General features: G+C 45.7%; 1 protein-coding gene across 6 annotated transcripts in view; it reads right to left on the bottom strand.

The window, feature by feature from the left end:
* COL6A3 (collagen type VI alpha 3 chain) overlaps positions 1-17,700 on the bottom strand; it is a 120,448-nt gene that overhangs the window by 17,327 nt on the left and 85,421 nt on the right. For 4 of the 6 annotated variants that reach the window (XM_048869348.2, XM_075118154.1, XM_075118156.1 and 1 more), the window contains 8 exons: positions 17,464-17,563; positions 15,893-16,597; positions 14,195-14,297; positions 11,503-11,762; positions 8,528-8,791; positions 4,915-4,998; positions 179-358; positions 11-61 (listed from right to left, as the gene is read on the bottom strand). In XM_048869348.2, the coding sequence (XP_048725305.2) occupies positions 11-61; positions 179-358; positions 4,915-4,998; positions 8,528-8,791; positions 11,503-11,762; positions 14,195-14,297; positions 15,893-16,597; positions 17,464-17,563 (1,747 nt within the window). The remainder of the gene's footprint in view (positions 1-10; positions 62-178; positions 359-4,914; positions 4,999-8,527; positions 8,792-11,502; positions 11,763-14,194; positions 14,298-15,892; positions 16,598-17,463; positions 17,564-17,700) is intronic. The other 2 variants (XM_075118152.1, XM_075118153.1) reach the window with 2 other exon arrangements.

Below are 17,700 nucleotides of genomic sequence, written 5' to 3'. Positions count from 1 at the left end.
GTGCTTTTACCTGGCAATAATCTTTTCTCAAGGGGTGGTTGCTGCATGACTTTCTCAGCTGCTGTAGGGGAAAAAGTGTGTGGGGTTTTGTTTTTCAACCAAAATTTCTTGCCAATCTAAAATTTTATTTGACAATATTATAAAAGTGCAAAAATGGTTAACCCCATGTGGTACTTACATGGCTTCAAGCATCTGCTAATGCAATCAGCTTCTGTCTCAAATCTATTGGCATTACCGCCACACCCACCATACCAAATCTGGGTGCAGATCTTGTTTTTGTAGTCAAAGAACCACATAACCTGATACTCCTTGCACTGTGTGCCCATGTCAAAATCCAGCAAGCAAGGATCTGTCAAATCTAAATTTCAAAATGTGCAAACGTTAAATGACTCTGAAAGGGTTAAAAGCTGAAAAGGCAAAGAGAGCAAAAACAAAAAAAAAATCAAGCATTTTAAAAAGTCATCCGTAAAACTGGGCCTGGCCTGAATTCGGCTTCTGCCAGGTCTCTAGTCATATCTGCACATACTCTTGCACTAACCACACCAGATCAAACATGCCAAGCAGCTGGTGCATGCACCCCAGATTTTTATTTATTTATTTTTTTTGCATAGGTTTGCAGGGAATGCGCTAGGCTTGTACGTGCCTCTACCTAGCCTAGGACATAAGCGCCAAATCAATGCGATGTAGTAGTCAGGGGCAGAACAGAGCATGGGGAAAGTGCCAGAACAGTGTAAAACATTTCACAGCCCAAGTGAAATCAGGGACATTACTGTTTGCTGAGGTTTCATGAAAAAACAAAACCATTTTTTGGGCCTAATTTCAATATTTGCCAAAACCTGATTTCTCTAGGCCAGACTGTGAGCTCCGTGCTCCAATGGGGATCAGTTATTCACAGGAGTGGTCAATGGGAACTACCTCTGCAAATAACAGCTCATCGGGGTGGGTCACAATCTCGCCCTCTCTAAGCAAAACCCCCAGAAACCAGAGATACTGGGGGGTGACAGGGATTGCGCCCAACTGAGCGAAACGTCGGACTGTGATGTCGTTTTGCAGTATATGTAAGATTTCGCGATCCTATCCAGTTTGCTACCAAGCAGATCTAAGCAGAAAAACTCAGCACACGCGTAATCGTGGTCAGCTCATTCATTACTGAGGGGCAAATCATGGGCCAGGCTGCGCCGCTTTCTGTAGGCGGGGTAGTGCTGTACTCCAGGACCAGCCCTATTCCTTTTAATGGAACCACTCACCAAGTAAGGTTGCTCCTCTGTGGGCAAGAGTGGCATGAGCTGGCTCTGAGATGCCCATGTCCAAGGGCACAAGGATTCCCTGTGTGCACCAATGCAGAAGAGAGCCACAATGCAGCTGTGTGGGGTTGAGATTGGGAGGATCGGGACATTTCTAGCACCGATGGCAATGCTGGACAGCCCAAAGGGACTAGGATGGGGATGAAGGCTGATCACCAGCACCTCCAGCCAGTGGCAGCAGGAAACACACCCTACACCTTTTTAACAGGCCTAGCAAGTATCACTTTGGGAAGCCCCCAGCAGTCCCTTTGGCATTATGCCGTACGCAGTCATGGTGTTTCCCACCCAACTCTGCTTGGACAATACACCCCCATCCCACGCACTCTGAGGAATAACTGGGCCATCGGTCGGAGTTGGACATTTTCCATGGCGGGAATCATGTGGTAGTGGTGTCAGTTTAGAGATCACTGAGGTTTTCTAACTTGGCAGAAAGCATGAAAAACAGTGTGGGCTCAGGTATGAAGGCACTGAGCTATCAAGTCAGGGAGGCTGCAGGAGGCTAAAGGAGCCAGCTTCCCAGCTTCCCTGGAAGGTCAATGGGAGTAGTGTGACTTATTCCCTTAAGCTCCTCAGATAACAGTGCAGGCTGGAATTTCAAAGGGAAAATTTACTTAAAATCCTGTCTCCTTAAATGGAGAGTTCCAGGACGAAGCTGTCATTTTCAAGTGCTCTGAATCGGTGGTGTCTCTGTGAGCGAATAGTGGTTGGATTTTCTTGGGAAAGTAATGGATGAAACACTTTGGAATTTCAGCTTTACTCCTGGGTCTTCTCTGAGATCTCTAGGTAGGGATTGTTTGCTTGCTGTGGTTTAGGCTGCTCCAGTTTACATCAGTGGGACGTCTGCTGTGGATTTTAATGGGAGCAGGCTTGGGCTTGAAGAGTTCTGTGCTCTGAAGTGTGTATTCAAAAACCTATTTGCCTTGGCATGAGTTTTGGGTTTAAAGTACATTTTTTTAAAAAAACTCACTGATTTCAGAAGGTCTGACTTAAATAACTGAAGATTAGAGTATATTACTTGGAGTCCAAAAGTGATTGTTTAGGGCTAAATCCTGCAGTTCTTGCTCAGGCAAAAATCTCATTTACTTTAATAGGAGTTTAACTGCAGGATTTGGCCCTTACTTTTTAGCATGTGCCCTTTTTCCATGCCAAATAACTGACACAAAAGCTTGTATGCAGGTTTAGATTATGTAACCCAGTGTTTCCAGTATGCTATTCTGGTTAATGTCTTAAGCACCTGGATGGAATCCAGATAAGCTATGCCACTGTATGAACTACTGAACTCTGTATCAAACTGCATGTTTCCTCCAGATCACTAGCTATTGGAAACCCGGGCTTCTCTGGTCCCATGACTCTCTAAGCAACACATTTCCTAGTCCTCTGAGAGCCTGTATCAATTCCACAGGCACACGTGCCTGATTAGCTATTCTATTGTGTATAATTTATGTATTTTGATGCTGTTTTGTTCTGTATATCAACCCTTAAGCATTCCCGCGGTCCGCTGTATGTCCTACGAAGTCACACGTGGACACAGAGATGTATAGTGCACCATACATCTTGTGCCGCTGTTTCGGAAGGCATGACAAACAAAGGGTTAAACGTGTAGACAAGGGCTAGTGCTCTCAGAGTAGCTGGGCAGTCCAAGCCAGCTGTGTCATTCCAGGTGAAAAACCATGGAGGGGGTGGGGGAAGCAAATGCAAATGGTTCACACACAGACACTGGAAATGATGGAAGACAGCAAATGAAGAGAGGGATGTACTTCGAAGGAACCATTCAGTGTGTTACAGCCAATCTCAGCAATGGCATGTCATCCAAAGAGAGAAATGAAATCTTGCTAATCTGGAGCCAGCAAGTTCAAAGTGCTGCGGCTGAGCAGTGCTACTTAAATGCAAGGGCAGTTATACATACGGCACCCATAATGAGATTGTCCCTCCCCATCCCTCCCCCGTGCCAGTGTTAACTGTAGGAAAGCTAGCAAAGATTTTTCAGACGCTCCTAGGAATCCTAGTCCTTCACAGTACCCTGGGGTTGTGGGGAGAGGTAAGATTCAGTGTGTTTAAAAAAATCACTTGAATAAACTCAATCTGGTTTAAAGAACAGGGGCCATATTTCACCCTCATGTACATCCAGGCAAACCCCATTGACCTCAGTTGTGTGGGTTGGCCCAAGAACTTCCTAATTCCCATTAGAAACTAATGAGAACCTGGCGCCCAAACCCCCTAGCCAGCTCTGAAAATCTCACCCTCCAGGTCTGCATTTTTAACTCAGATCTCAGAACCTATTTTCAAAGAAAACATTGTTAAGGTAGCAATAAGGTCTTAACAAGACAAAGGTTACAAACCTCAGGATTATGGTTCAGACTGGGAGCCAGATCCTCAGCCGATGGAAAACAGCGCTGCTTCAATGACTGTAATGAAGCGGAGCTGTTTTCCATGAGTTGAGGGTCCAGAGCTCCCTCATTTGTGAATCAGGTGTTACAGGCAGGGGGCTGAGATCAGTGCTAGCTGAGGTGTAACTGATCACATTAGGTGCAATCAGTTGTTTACCTTTCTTTTTTTTGGGGGGGGGGGAACGGGAGGGCCTTAATGTAATATCTTTATGATCATTTAAAACAAAGTGGAGGAGCCATTATAGGTATTAATCACTACAATGGTTATATGTTAATAACAAATGTTAATAATAAACACACTGTTAATCACGAATAGGATCTGATTACTTGCTCATTAATGGTTTATTACAATAAACCATTGATGCCATGGTGGAAGAAATGAAGATGAGGGTGGGCAGGTGGTAGGACTTACAGTGTGAGGGAAGCTTACTAAACCGACTCAAAAGGTCACATGACCATTCTTCATAGGATCCCTGGGAAATCTTTCACTTTTACTCCCCGGTAGGCCGCAAACTCTTGGGTAAAGCTCTGTATTACACCCAGGAGCCAAGTGAACCGAGCATCGGATGGTTCTCAGCTCAGCCTCTGATGAAGGTTCATTCCTTCTCCAGTCTGACACTCCAGTACAATGGTGCAATGTGCCATAGAGCATTCTGCACCGTTTACACCTTCAGGTCAGGAAGGGAGGTTGTCAGGAGAACAGTACAGAACAGCTAATGGGGTTATGCCTGAGGCCTGCCTAAGAGCCAGATTGTGCTAGCCTTACTTATGTGGGGACTGATCCAAAGGCCCCTGAAACTGATGGAAAGCATTCTATTGACTTCAGTGACCTTTGGCCCAGGCCCAGGCTGTTGTACCTCATGCCCTGAGCAGTCATATTGAAATCAGTGTGACTTCCTGCAGAGTAAGTTCCTGCTCTGGCTCAGGCAGGCCAGCAGAATCTGGCCCTGAATGAACAGCACTTTTCCAGCTCTTTGCACCTTAATTGTCTGAGGAAATAATTTAATTCACAGCAGAAATAAAGGGCCAGTTCTTCTGCTGGTGGAAATCTTCATAACTTCACTGATTTCCATGCAGTTTACGCTAGGATCTGATCAAGGACCACTGAAGTCAATTGACTTAAATGGAGCTAGAGCAGAGTCTAGCAGAGGCCCTAGTACAGTCCCAACACAGGTAATTATGGAACCTACTGCTCCCATTCTGTTAAGTGCATTGCTACTCACCTATTTCTGGCCGTTCCAAAGGCTCAGTATTCACCATCAGATTAGCAGACGCTACTGAAGGTGCCTTGGGCACTGGCATACTTTCTGTGAGAGCAAAACCAAATGGAATGATCAGCCAAAGGGGAAAAAAAAAATCCTAGAGCAACAGATGTAGCTAAAGGAAAACCAACACCACCTCCCCTAGCAATGTGCCCAGGCCAGCCTCCTGTCTTCTATTTCTTGCCTTCTAGAAATCTACAGTCTGGACCAGGAACTGTGCTTGTCAACCAGAAACAGCCTAGATCATATTGATTATGGAAGGAATGGAATAAGAGTTGGTAAACAAAATGTGCTGGTACGGGGAGGGAGAGATGCAGCACTGTTCAGAGCTGGGTTTCTTTACATAAATACATAAACTCTAGAAATGTATATTGGTTGCAGCTGACACAATGAGTAATTCATGTCAGAGTAACTGCATCTCGGATTAATTCTTCTCCCTCCAGCAACTATGCTAACAGGATGGGCTGCTTTATTCTGTATTATAACAACGACAGTGTTTACTCATCAGTGCTTACACTGGGCCAGATCACACCATCCCAGGGAAAAAATCCCGCTGGCAGGGATTCCTGGGGAGGAAGTCTCCATAAAAATCCTTTAATGGAGATTCCCCCTGACTGTTCTATTGTGGAGTTTGGAAACCCCTAGAAAGGTCCAGGGGGCCTGCTCTCAAGCTCCAGGATCCCCTGGGATCTGCACGGAGGCCCTGCTCTGGTCCCTAGTACCCCCCCAAGACAGTTGCTGGTAGCACAGCCCCATGGTAAGTGCACTACCAAGAACTCTCTCCTGGATACAACTGCTCCCAGGACTTTTGGAGTGGAGGGCAGAGCAATCTCCACCATGCATGCTGCCCCTTCTCCCTACCCATCTCTTCCCCCCATCCACAGTACAGATTCCAGACCCCCCAAGGTTGGGAGGAAGGAAGGGGATGGTGCCCAAAAGTAGCTGACACTGGTTCTTTCTGTACAGGATGGATTTGGGTTGGGAGGGGCAATGATCCCACTCAGTGGGCCAAATACTCAGTTGGTGTAAATCAGTGCCACCTCATCGGTTTTAATGGAGCTATGCCAATGTACAACAACTGAGCATGCTCCTCCCCCCCCCCAGCGCAATTTGCAGTTCCCAGATGGGGTAGCAGTTATACAGCTGCTTTGATGATAAGTTTCAGAGGAACAGCCGTGTTAGTCTGTATTCGCAAAAAGAAAAGGAGTACTTGTGGCACCTTAGAGACTAACCAATTTATTTGAGCATGAGCTTTCGTGAGCTACAGCTCACTTCATCAGATGTATATCGTGGAAACTGCAGCAGACTTTATATACACACAGAGAATATGAAACAATACCTCCTCCCACCCCACTGTCCTGCTGGTAATAGCTTATCTAAAGTGATCAACAGGTGGGCCATTTCCAGCACAAATCCAGGTTTTCTCACCCTCCACCCCCCCACACAAATTCACTCTCCTGCTGGTGCTAGCCCATCCAAAGTGACAACTCTTTACATAATCAAGTCGGGCTATTTCCTGCATAGATCCAGGTTTTCTCACATCCCCCCCACCCCCATACACACACAAACTCACTCTCCTGCTGGTAATAGCTCATCTAAACTGACCACTCTCCAAGTTTAAATCCAAGTTAAACCAGAACATCTGGGGGGGGGGAGGGTAGGAAAAAACAAGAGGAAACAGGCTACCTTGCATAATGACTTAGCCACTCCCAGTCTCTATTTAAGCCTAAATTAATAGTATCCAATTTGCAAATGAATTCCAATTCAGCAGTTTCTCGCTGGAACTTTACATAATCAAGTCGGGCTATTTCCTGCATAGATCCAGGTTTTCTCACATCCCCCCCACCCCCATACACACACAAACTCACTCTCCTGCTGGTAATAGCTCATCTAACTCATCTAATTCAGCGAGAAACTGCTGAATTGGAATTCATTTGCAAATTGGATACTATTAATTTAGGCTTAAATAGAGACTGGGAGTGGCTAAGTCATTATGCAAGGTAGCCTGTTTCCTCTTGTTTTTTCCTACCCCCCCCCCCCCCCCAGATGTTCTGGTTTAACTTGGATTTAAACTTGGAGAGTGGTCAGTTTAGATGAGCTATTACCAGCAGGAGAGTGAGTTTGTGTGTGTATGGGGGTGGGGGGGATGTGAGAAAACCTGGATCTATGCAGGAAATAGCCCGACTTGATTATGTAAAGAGTTGTCACTTTGGATGGGCTAGCACCAGCAGGAGAGTGAATTTGTGTGGGGGGGTGGAGGGTGAGAAAACCTGGATTTGTGCTGGAAATGGCCCACCTGTTGATCACTTTAGATAAGCTATTACCAGCAGGACAGTGGGGTGGGAGGAGGTATTGTTTCATATTCTCTGTGTGTATATAAAGTCTGCTGCAGTTTCCACGGTATACATCTGATGAAGTGAGCTGTAGCTCACGAAAGCTCATGCTCAAATAAATTGGTTAGTCTCTAAGGTGCCACAAGTACTCCTTTTCTTTTTGATGATAAGATTTGTGTTGAATGTAATCAAGGATACCTAGACCTAGTCAAGCCTGAACTCTGCTGGAAAAGGCCTTGCTTCACACTGCAATGGCAGTTTCCACCAAAATGGGTTTTGCCCAAAGTATAACAGCAGTCCAGAGGACTGGTTCAGCCAGAGGGACACACCCCCCTTCATAAATTCTGCAGCACTGCTTCTGTGGGCAGGGTTGTTTTTCAAATCATGGGTGTATGCAGGCAGCAGTGATAGGGGGATCCTTTTAATCGGCATCCTAGCTTCTAACTCAGTTCATGCAAATGCCTCTTCTTTGGGCTCACGTCTTTTCTGAACGTTCTGGCGGGTGAACTGATTGCTCGCAAAGGTAAGCAACTGCAACGAGCGTGATCCAAAAACCACTGAAATAAATGGAAAGCCTCCCGCTGACTCCAACAGGCCTTGGGAGAGGCTTTACCAGCACTAAAGTGAGCCGGTCATGGAGCTGGCAGGCATAGGGCAATCTTCCCCACGCTGCTCTGCCAATACACCTCAGTGCTGATCAGCGAAAAGCTTGGGCTTATCCTGAATAGCCAAAGCGTTTGGTGCTTTTCATGAGTTACCTACTCATGGATTTGAACTTGGGTCTCCAGAGGACTAACCTGCTGCTTAATCCCCTCTGAATGGACCTGTATAATATGTTATACTAGTACAGTTGGGAAGCTGAGCTCTTTTGATACTGAAGGCCTGAGTCAAAGATCAGGGCCCCATCGTGCTCGGGGCTGTACGCACAATAAGAAACAAATTCCTCTTTGAGGAATGGACTAGTCCACTGAAATCTTCATCAGTTTAACTGCATTGAAATGACAACTTGTATTTGCTGTTGCAAACAATTTCTGTTTGCCATTGCACTACAGACCAGGCTGCTGCGCTGAGAGGTGGCATGTAAGACATACGGTTACACACTGGGCATTATCAAGGCATGAATCATCATAATCATCACCAATTTACTCTCCATTGTTTGTGACTTTTTCCATTTAATGTTTTCAGCATCTCCCCTGGAAAAAAATGTTTATTCCATCCCACATGCCCAGAAAGACACTTACTTGTGCTGAACGTTTCCATGTAGGTTACTTTGGCTTGTGATTTGTGGTACCCAGTAATTGCTACCTGGTATTTCTGCCCGCTTCTGAGGCCTCCGATCACCCGTTCAGTGCTGGTTACGTTTAGCTTCAGGACTAGAGAGTGGTCCTGTGCTGAGGTGATGGTGATGTCAAAGAAGTCAAGGGTCTGGGGTTCAGGGTTCACCCAGCGTAGCTTAGCGCTGTTCTCAGTGATGTCAATGATCTGGATTTCACTCTTCACTTTAACTGCAGTGCAACACAAACTAAAGTCAGAAGCTTCGAAGAGAAAAGCTGAGGGGATGGTTTGGTGCATAAGGAATTCTAGTCCAATTAGCTGTTCCTGAGGAGGAGGATGGGAAGGTTAACCAAGGCTTTAATTATCACCGTATAGAACAGATTATGGAATACTAAGGCCAATATTTTCAGAAGTGCGTTTCAGAGGGTGGATGTGCTGCCCTTCCTGAAGCACAGGACCCTTCAAGGGGTGTCAAGTTGGGCACTCAAAAATTGAGACACCCCAAATCCCTGGTCACTTGTGAAAATTTTGGTTGAAATGCCATGTATGGTATAGTACCATGGTTCTGAACTGAATTTTTAAAAATGCTCTAGAGAAAATGAATTGTGCTCTTTAATTCACACTTGGAAACTGCTTTAGTCAGTGTTTCTCAAGTATCTCATGTTTGTTCATTAAGAAAAAACTCTTGATCTTTGCCCATCCCATTGTGGGACCAGAAAAGACCAATGGATAGTGCAACCGCGATGGGTTCACTGCTCAAAAAGGGACATGGTTTGAGGGCTCCATGGAGACTGCAAGGGATGTGCAACGAGAGGGCTTAATCTGGACTGCTGCAGTAGGGTTTGAGAAGCCTTTGCAGATCAGGGAAGAATCAGGGCTGGTAGATCTGTGTTTATGTGGCCAAAATATCCCCACAGAAATGGAGCAGGAGGACATTACCTGCAGATACCACAGCAGCTCTGTGAAGGCTGCTTTGCACTTTAGGGTCTGCTGCTGAGCTACAGTCTTGGAGGAAGATTGCCCCATGACCACAGCAGAACAGCCCCAGCCCTTGCCCCAGCACTTAAAATGCTACAGCAGCACAGCTGTGCCACGGCAGTATTTCAGTGTAGACTACACCTATGCTAACGGGAGGGGTTCTCCTGTTAGTGTCGGTGATCTACCTCCCTGAGAGGCGGTAGCTAGGTCAGCTGAAGAATTCTTCCATTGACCTAGCACTGGCTACGAGGTGATTTAGGTCAATTTAACTACACTGCTCAGGGGTGTGGATTTTTCACACCCTTGAGTGACGAAGTTATGCCGACCTAATTTTCGAGACTAGACCAGACCCTCGTCTGCTCTCTCCAGCTAATTTATAGGTACCAGGGTTAGAGCTTAAAAAAAGAAAGCACGTAGTGCCATGTGTTACTTCAACTCCTCAAAATCAGCAATTCAGTTCTAAATGGGCACAATATTTCTTCAATAGTTTTCATTCACATGCACATAATTTTCTTTCTAGAGGCAAAACTAGAGCTGGGTGGAGCTGAAACAACCTATTTCTGAATGTTTCTGTGCCTAGAAGATGTTAACGGGCTTTTCCGCACTCATTGGCATCAGCAGCGTTTTTTGTTCATAAGAAAGTTCACGGAAAGCGGGCGCTTGGGAAACCTTGAGCAAAAATATTATCATGTGAAGGTCTATGGCAGAAATGTTCCTGTGATGAACCCTGAAACATTCCTGCTTTCCCTCTTCCTCTTTATAAAAGTTTCGATCACCCAGCTATCTGATGTGACAAGTGACCGAATCACAATCCACGTATAAGAATAGTGACTAGCCAAAGACATCTTCAAAGCAAACAAGCCTCCCACAAACTCAAATATGTTTGTATGATGTTCCTAACAATTTCAAATAGCAAACAAATCTGCAAACACCAGCAGGCCACATTATAAGCTGGCATAGCTCCATTGACCTCTGAGTTGTACCAGCTGAAGCCCTAGCCCAGTGGCCACCCAAGGGTAATTTATTAACAGAAAATAGGTCTAAATGAGTCAAATTATTTGCCATGAAGAGTTTTCCCAGCTCTGGACAAAACTATGATACAATGTTGGATAAAACAGTTAGAAAACTGGCTGAAAACTCCAGTGAAGCATGAGACTGGGTCTCCTCTGCAAGCTGACGACAGAGTTGACCCCTAATGAAAGTGTAACCGTATATTTACATGGAGACGTTTCTCTGCATATGTTCTTTGTTACTTCTGTCACTGAAAAGTAAAGACTTGTGCAACCCCCTGACAAAACCATATGGCATAGCTCTTTTAAATGACCATTGCTCGCATAAGAGGCTTTCTTTTCCCATATATGGTGCCAGCATTGGTTCTGTCTGCACAGACTGCAACGTTTCCATTTAGCTGACTCAGAAGTCAAATGATCCTACACAGTGGCTATGTGCTTAACCACAATGGGCCAAATTCAGCCCTGCTATAATGGTATTAAAGACCCTCAAGGTCAAGCCAGTGGCATTACACCTATGACCCAGCTGCACTGGGTTGGACTGTATAGCTCATTTACTATATTTATTCCATCTAAACCACTGAGAATCAACAATGCATTTGAATAAAGACATATCTTTTATTTAGTATAAATTCTGTCTAGTCTCTGATTCATTCATAGCCATGCAATCCCACAAAATCTTTGTGGGAGTTTCCAGGCACAGACGTTAGAAGGGCAGCTCTCCCACTGGTGTAAATCAGCAAAGCTCCATTGAAGTCAAGAGCATTATACCACTTTACACCAGTAGAGGATTTGGCCCTCTAGGCACTTTTTAATTAATATAGTCCTTTCTGAGACAGAACGCTCTGCCTTTTTATTTCCCAGTATTTGAAAAAGTGAGCACTGGATTTTACTGCCCAGACCCCGGATCTCAATCTTCTAAAAAAGGGAAGACTGGGGAATACCGTACATACCCGCTGGTTGGTCTGTAGCAGCTATGCGTGCACTGGGAGTTTTGCTTCCAGTTGTAGCTGTAGCTTTCCGCGCACTGGTGGTTGCGTTTGCTGTTGTAGCTTTCCGCGCACTCGTAGTTGGGCTTGTTGTGGTCGTAGGCGCAGTTGTGGTCGTAGGCGCAGTTGTGGTCGTACGCAGAGTTGTGGTCGTACGCGCAGTTGTGGTCGTAGGCGCAGTTGTGGTCGTAGGCGCACTGGTAGTCACATTATTTGCACCATGTCTGTTTAAACCAAACCAGTTGTTACAGATCGCTCTATTTTTCTATTTAACACAAAACGTAGCTGTGCCGGGCAATAACATCTTTATTCGTGTGATACTAGAGTTCTGGAGGTAGAAGGACTCATAAAAGTTCACTAAGTCAATGGGAATCTTTCCATGGGCTTCCCTGTGCTGTAGGCTGCGCCCACAGAGGAATGAGAAGCTGGTGGATTTCTGCCAAGCAGCTGAACGCTACTCCTAAGTACTATCATGGCAGGCACGTTACAAGTTCTGTTGGTAAGGAGGCCATTAATTAGATAGCGCTGTAGGTATCCTATAGTACAGGGGTGGGCAAACTACGGCCCACAGGCCACATCCAGCCTGTCAGACCATTTAATCTGGCCCTCGGCTCCAGCCAGGGAGTAGGGTCAGGGGTTTGCCCCGCTCCGGCACTCCAGCCGGGGAGTGGGGTCAGGGGTTCACCCTGCTCTGCGCGTCGTCTCCCAGGAAGCAGCCGGCATGACCCCCCTCCGGCTCCTATGTAGTACACGGAGGCACGGCCAGGCGGCTCTGCGCGCTGCCCCATCTGCAGGCACCGCTCCTGCAGCTCCCATTGGCCACGGTTCCTGGCCAATGGGAGCTGCAGGGGTGGCACCTGTGGATGGGGCAGCGCGCAGAGCTGCCTGGCCGCACCTCGGAGCTGGATGGGGGGACATGCTTCCAGGAGCTGCTTGCGGTAAGTGCCGCCCGGAGCCTGCGCCCCAATCCCCTGCCACAGCCCTGATCCCCCTCCTGCCCTCCGAACCCCTTGGTCCCAGCCCAGAGTCCCCTCTTGTACCCCAAACCCCTCATCCGCAGCCGGAGCCCTCCCCTTCCCCCTCCACCCCCCATGCCCCAACAGCCTGCCCCATCCCTGATTGCCCTCCTGTCCTCCGAACCCATTGGTCCCAGTCCGGAGCACCCTCCTGCACCCCAAACCCCTCATCCCCGGCCCCACCCCAGAGCCCACACCTCCAGCCGGAGCCCTTACACCCCTCCCCCATATCCCAACCCCCTACCCCAGCCCTGATCCCTCTCCCACCCTCCGAACCCCTTGGTCCCAGCCTGGAGCCCCCTCCTTTACCCCAAACTCCCCAGCTCCACCCCAGAGCCCACACTTTCCCTCACACCAACCCAGAGCCCCCTCCCTCACCCTGAACTCCTCATTTCTGGCCCCACCTCAGAGCCCACACCCCCAGCTGGAGCCCTCATCCCCTCCTGCACCCCTACCCCCAATTCCGTGAGCATTAATGGCCCACCATACAATTTCCATACCCCGATGTGGCCCTCAGGCCAAAAAGTTTGCCCACCCCTGCTATAGTATAAGCTTTTAAAAAGAAATTCATTGTTCTCATTTTCAGACATACCTGTTCTGGTTTTTCTATCCTGTCTATCACCATACGAGCTGAATCATCTTGCCACACATAGACTCATAGCAATGTAGGGCTGGAAGGGACCTCAAGCGATTATCTACTCCATCCCTGCCCACCATGGTGAGGCAGGACCAAGTATACCTAGACCATGCTTTATGGCATGATTGTGGTATGAGAGAAGGCAACAACCCTTACCATGCACGACATCCCATGATAGCACAATCATTTTAGCAGTGATTTACAATGATGCCAGTGAAGTAAGAGAAAGATACACAATTAATAGATGAATAGCGAGGTATATTAGGCTGTCTTGCTTGCTCTGTACCTGGAATTCTCATTCAAATTACTGGGATTTTCATGAAGAGAGAACCTGGAGGATGGGTCCATTGACATGACTTGTAAATTTAACATAAAAAAATCTGCTTAGGAAAATACAGGACCAAGATTTTCCAAAGATGCAAGTCATAGCGAGTGTCTTACTTTTGGGGTGTCCCACTTGAGACCCCCTAAAGCAGTGTTTCCCAAAGTGCCCCCTAAGGGAGTGCAAAGCACTAGCTGGAGCAGGAGATGTATAAATTGAGAGGGGTCAGCTTTTAACACCACCCGGCCAGGTTGAATGGGAGTGTGATTGGTTTCATTTTCCTGAAGCAGAGGATCAGCTTTCAAAAGTTTGGGAAATGCTACCTAAGAAGGGCCTGGTGTTTAGACAGTGCTGAGCAACTGGTCTCTGTAAATCAGGTCCTTTTACGGTGGGCCAAGTTGAGCACCCAAAACCATCAACCACTTTTGGAAATCTTGGTCCAAACGAGGAAGATAGTTTTATACTCTACATAGTATATCTGTATATCAAAATTATCTAAAGACAGATGTGCTGCTCCTTTGCTACAGCACTAAGGACAGCAGACTCATGAACACTTAGATGCCCTGTGGGAAGATCCAGGATTCAGTTTAATTCAATATGACAAGGAATATGAAGACAGTGCTTGTCCCTCAGAGATTTGGCTTCCCAAGCCCAATCTGTTGCAGAAAAACTCCTACTTACAATGTTTTTTGGCCAAATTTAGAAGACCTCTTTGCTGACTGATCACCTTGGAACCAATCACATTGTTTCCGTATGTCTGGAGACAGGTAAAAAGAGTTTTCACCTAGAGAGAGAAACAGCTCAATGTGAAATGTTGTTTTTTAATAATGGTAATACCTTTAAAAAAATGATTAATCAACTCAGCATAACAATTATTTCATGTTAATTTAACCACATTGATCTCACTTTGGCCACAAAAGACAGCGGACCTGTTTTAGGTTGGAATGTTGTGTTAACGACTATATTATAATATCTCTGGCACCAGCTCCATTGATCACTACAAGAAATTAAGCTGTTGCTTAAAACGGTATATTTATTATTTCAAGACAGCAACAGCTCCATGGGGATCATAAGTTTTAGATTTATATCAGGACAAACCATAAGAATACATTGGTTGAGCATATTAGATAATGCCTAAACCCTGCTGTACTTAAACAAAACCCATGTGTTCCCACAGTACAGGCTCAGCGGAACGTAATATTTTTCTGACAATTTAAAGGATCTAGGCCTCCTTCCTGCGGAGATGGGGAAATCAAGCTGCAGAGTTCTAAACGTATATTTTATTCCCAGGTGCCGAGACTGTATGATGGTGGGTAGTTGTGGAGTCTGCAGGGGGAAATCCCAACATTTAGGCTTTGTTAGCCCAATGGGTTGCTTTTGGTACTGCAGCAGGCAGATTGTGTATTGTAGGAGAGACAGTGCTGTGAAGAACCCCAAGAGGGTGAACATAAACACTAGAGCTAATGGCCTCAGCAAAGCACCCAATTCTCCTCTCAGTGGGCCAGATCTCAACTTGCATAAGTTGAAGTTAATGGTGAGTTGTGACCATTTGCACCAGCTGAGGCCAGTAACATTACACTTGCTGACAGGCATTTCTGGTGCAACAGAGATTTGGTTTTCAAGGCACCTCTAAAGGAGCCATGCACAGTAAGTTACATGGAACTCAGGATACTGCCTCTGAATGACAAAGGGCCGAGAAAACTATTGGGATCTGAATCTTTGGCCAGCGTGGTTTACATCACTAAATGCCTGAGCATTACGCTCAGAGAACGGTAATTCCTCATTTGAGCTGTTCAAATATCGCCAGGGTGGGGTGCTGGGGTGAAGAGGAGAGCATGCTTAGTGAGTTTCCAGCGTGCTACAGGACAGCAAGAAACAAAGCTGCCCTGGGCCTGCCCCTGAGAATCTCCTCAATCACTGTGGTTCTTTGAGCCACCAAAGACTTAGTATGACGAAAGATTTTGCACTGCCCAAAGCAGCCAGCCCAGAACTCCCTTTCTGTGGAACCAATTTGCATCTACAAGATGAAAGAATAAAAAAATGTTATAATTAGGGCTGACTCGAAACTGCAAAATGCAGATTCAGAGCCAAAGGTCCCCAAAGAGCTGAGCTGCCTAGATTCAGAATTTTAATGTATGGACCTAGGCACCAGGCATCTTGATTGGTTCCAGAGGCAAACTTGCCTAACATCCTCAGGTGTTCAGATCTGCAGTTCGGGCTTGAGGCCCATCTCTAGTTAAAATCAAATAAGACAAAAAAGCCATGCCAACAACTGCTAATTTTCTGTACTTTCATGCTGTCCCCATCTCCAAGCTGCATTATCATATTAACATCTTTATTCTTCCACTTTCCCCCATGCCTGTGCTATGTTCTACTTACTGCTGATAAACGACGGTAACAATTTTGCAAAGCGCAGTAAGGGCTCTTCATGCAGCTCAGACGGCTTCTCGACTAATTTGAAGAACACATCATTTGGCTCACTAGCCAAGCTGTAGATATTCTTGACATTCACTTTCTTGCCGATGCCAAGTACCACGAAGAAGTACCCTTTGCATTTGGCACCCAAGATAACTCTTTGAAGGTGCTCAAGTTCTTGCTTTTTAACTTCTCCAGTCATCATCAAAACCATGACTTTCAGATCCCTGGGGTTTGGTGCACTTTCAAAAACATGTCCCATTGTGTATTTAATTGCACTTCCCAGAGCCCTTGTGCCATATAGCTGGGCCATTTGGTTCAGAATGAAATCCACCATCTTGTCTTTGGACCTATAATCTGTTAGGGACAGCTCTACTTTTACTGGCAATGAGCTTGAGTTGCTTTCGTATTCATAAGGAGCATGCTGGAGAACGGCCACTCTTGCATGGTGCTGTGATGCCTTTGGATTAGAGCTGATCTCCAACTGATTTACTATGTAGGAAATGTACTTCTTCATCTCGTTGAACTGCAAAGGAGTGGTGCTCTCAGAGCTATCCAGGAGGAATGCCATGTCAATGTCTACGTCCGTGGGGACTGCCCTCCTGTCTCTGAAGAAAGGCCTTTGAGAACTAGGACTAACGCCACAGACGGGATCAGGATCACATACATCTAGAAAAGAAATACATCCTGTTTCATGTGCACATCCATAAGACAATCATTCCTTGACATAGTTATAATCTATTTTCTGACGAGATCCAACAATATCACAGATGTGGTCTCCCATAAAATACTTTGGCATGTCATATGCCTGGTGAATTAATAGTTTTGCTATAAAAGCAAATCCAATAACAGTTTTGCTTGTTTCCACACTGTTGGCATAAATTAAGCATTAGTTCCAGTAGGTGCAACTGAATCAATTACAATTTTCCTTAATTATATCACGTAGCTATGTAGTAATATGCTCAAATTGTATTTATTCAGCTACTGAACATATCTTCTATATCGCTCTTACAATCTAATTCCCTCATAATATGAAATACTACCAAGGCTCGAGCAGAAAGCAGTAGGTTATATATCATATATAGAGGATTTCATCCCGAGGCATCTTCAGTTACTTGAACACATGTCTACTAAATCAATGAATTTCACACTGTGCAGTCCGTCAAGCCCTTTCTAGCCAACTGGAGAAGGCAGTATTTTGAGCACTAAGAAGCAGGGGATTGAGACATTGGAAGAGGAAACAGCCCATGAAAGGAATATGAACATCTGATGTGATCTGCAGAACGCAAAAGCTGGAGAACCACTGTGTTAAACTGCAGTGTGATCCAGGCCCTTTCTGATGAATGTTCTCTCTCAAACATAACAACTCAGCAAAAAATAGAAATGTGAATGTATCCCACCTCATACTGCATATCGGCTGACTCCTGATTGTGCTTCCATCACACCAAAACTTCCATTGGCTGTCATGGGGCTACTCATGTAAGACAAGGCCCTAACTAAACAAAATTATAAAGAGGAGAAATCCAGTGCCTTACCCAAACAAATGTGACATGTCAGTAGTCTCCTAATGGTTTGATTAAGTGGAACCGCAGCGGTAGGAAGGACAATAGCTTGTCCCACTGCACTGTTATTCATCTGGTTTAGACAAAAGCAAAAAACACAGGGTTCATAACACAGTATTTATAAGTTTTAAACGTATAAACTTCTTAGGGTAAGGGTAGTCTTGAACTAAGGCACTGGATTGGGGGTTAGAGAGCTGGATTCAGTTCCCT

This window comes from Caretta caretta, chromosome 11 (genome assembly GCF_965140235.1).
Source record: "Caretta caretta isolate rCarCar2 chromosome 11, rCarCar1.hap1, whole genome shotgun sequence".
NCBI classification, from domain to species: Eukaryota; Metazoa; Chordata; order Testudines; family Cheloniidae; genus Caretta; species Caretta caretta.
The sequence above is the reverse complement of the archived record's forward strand: the minus strand, read 5'-3'. Positions and strand labels throughout refer to the sequence as shown.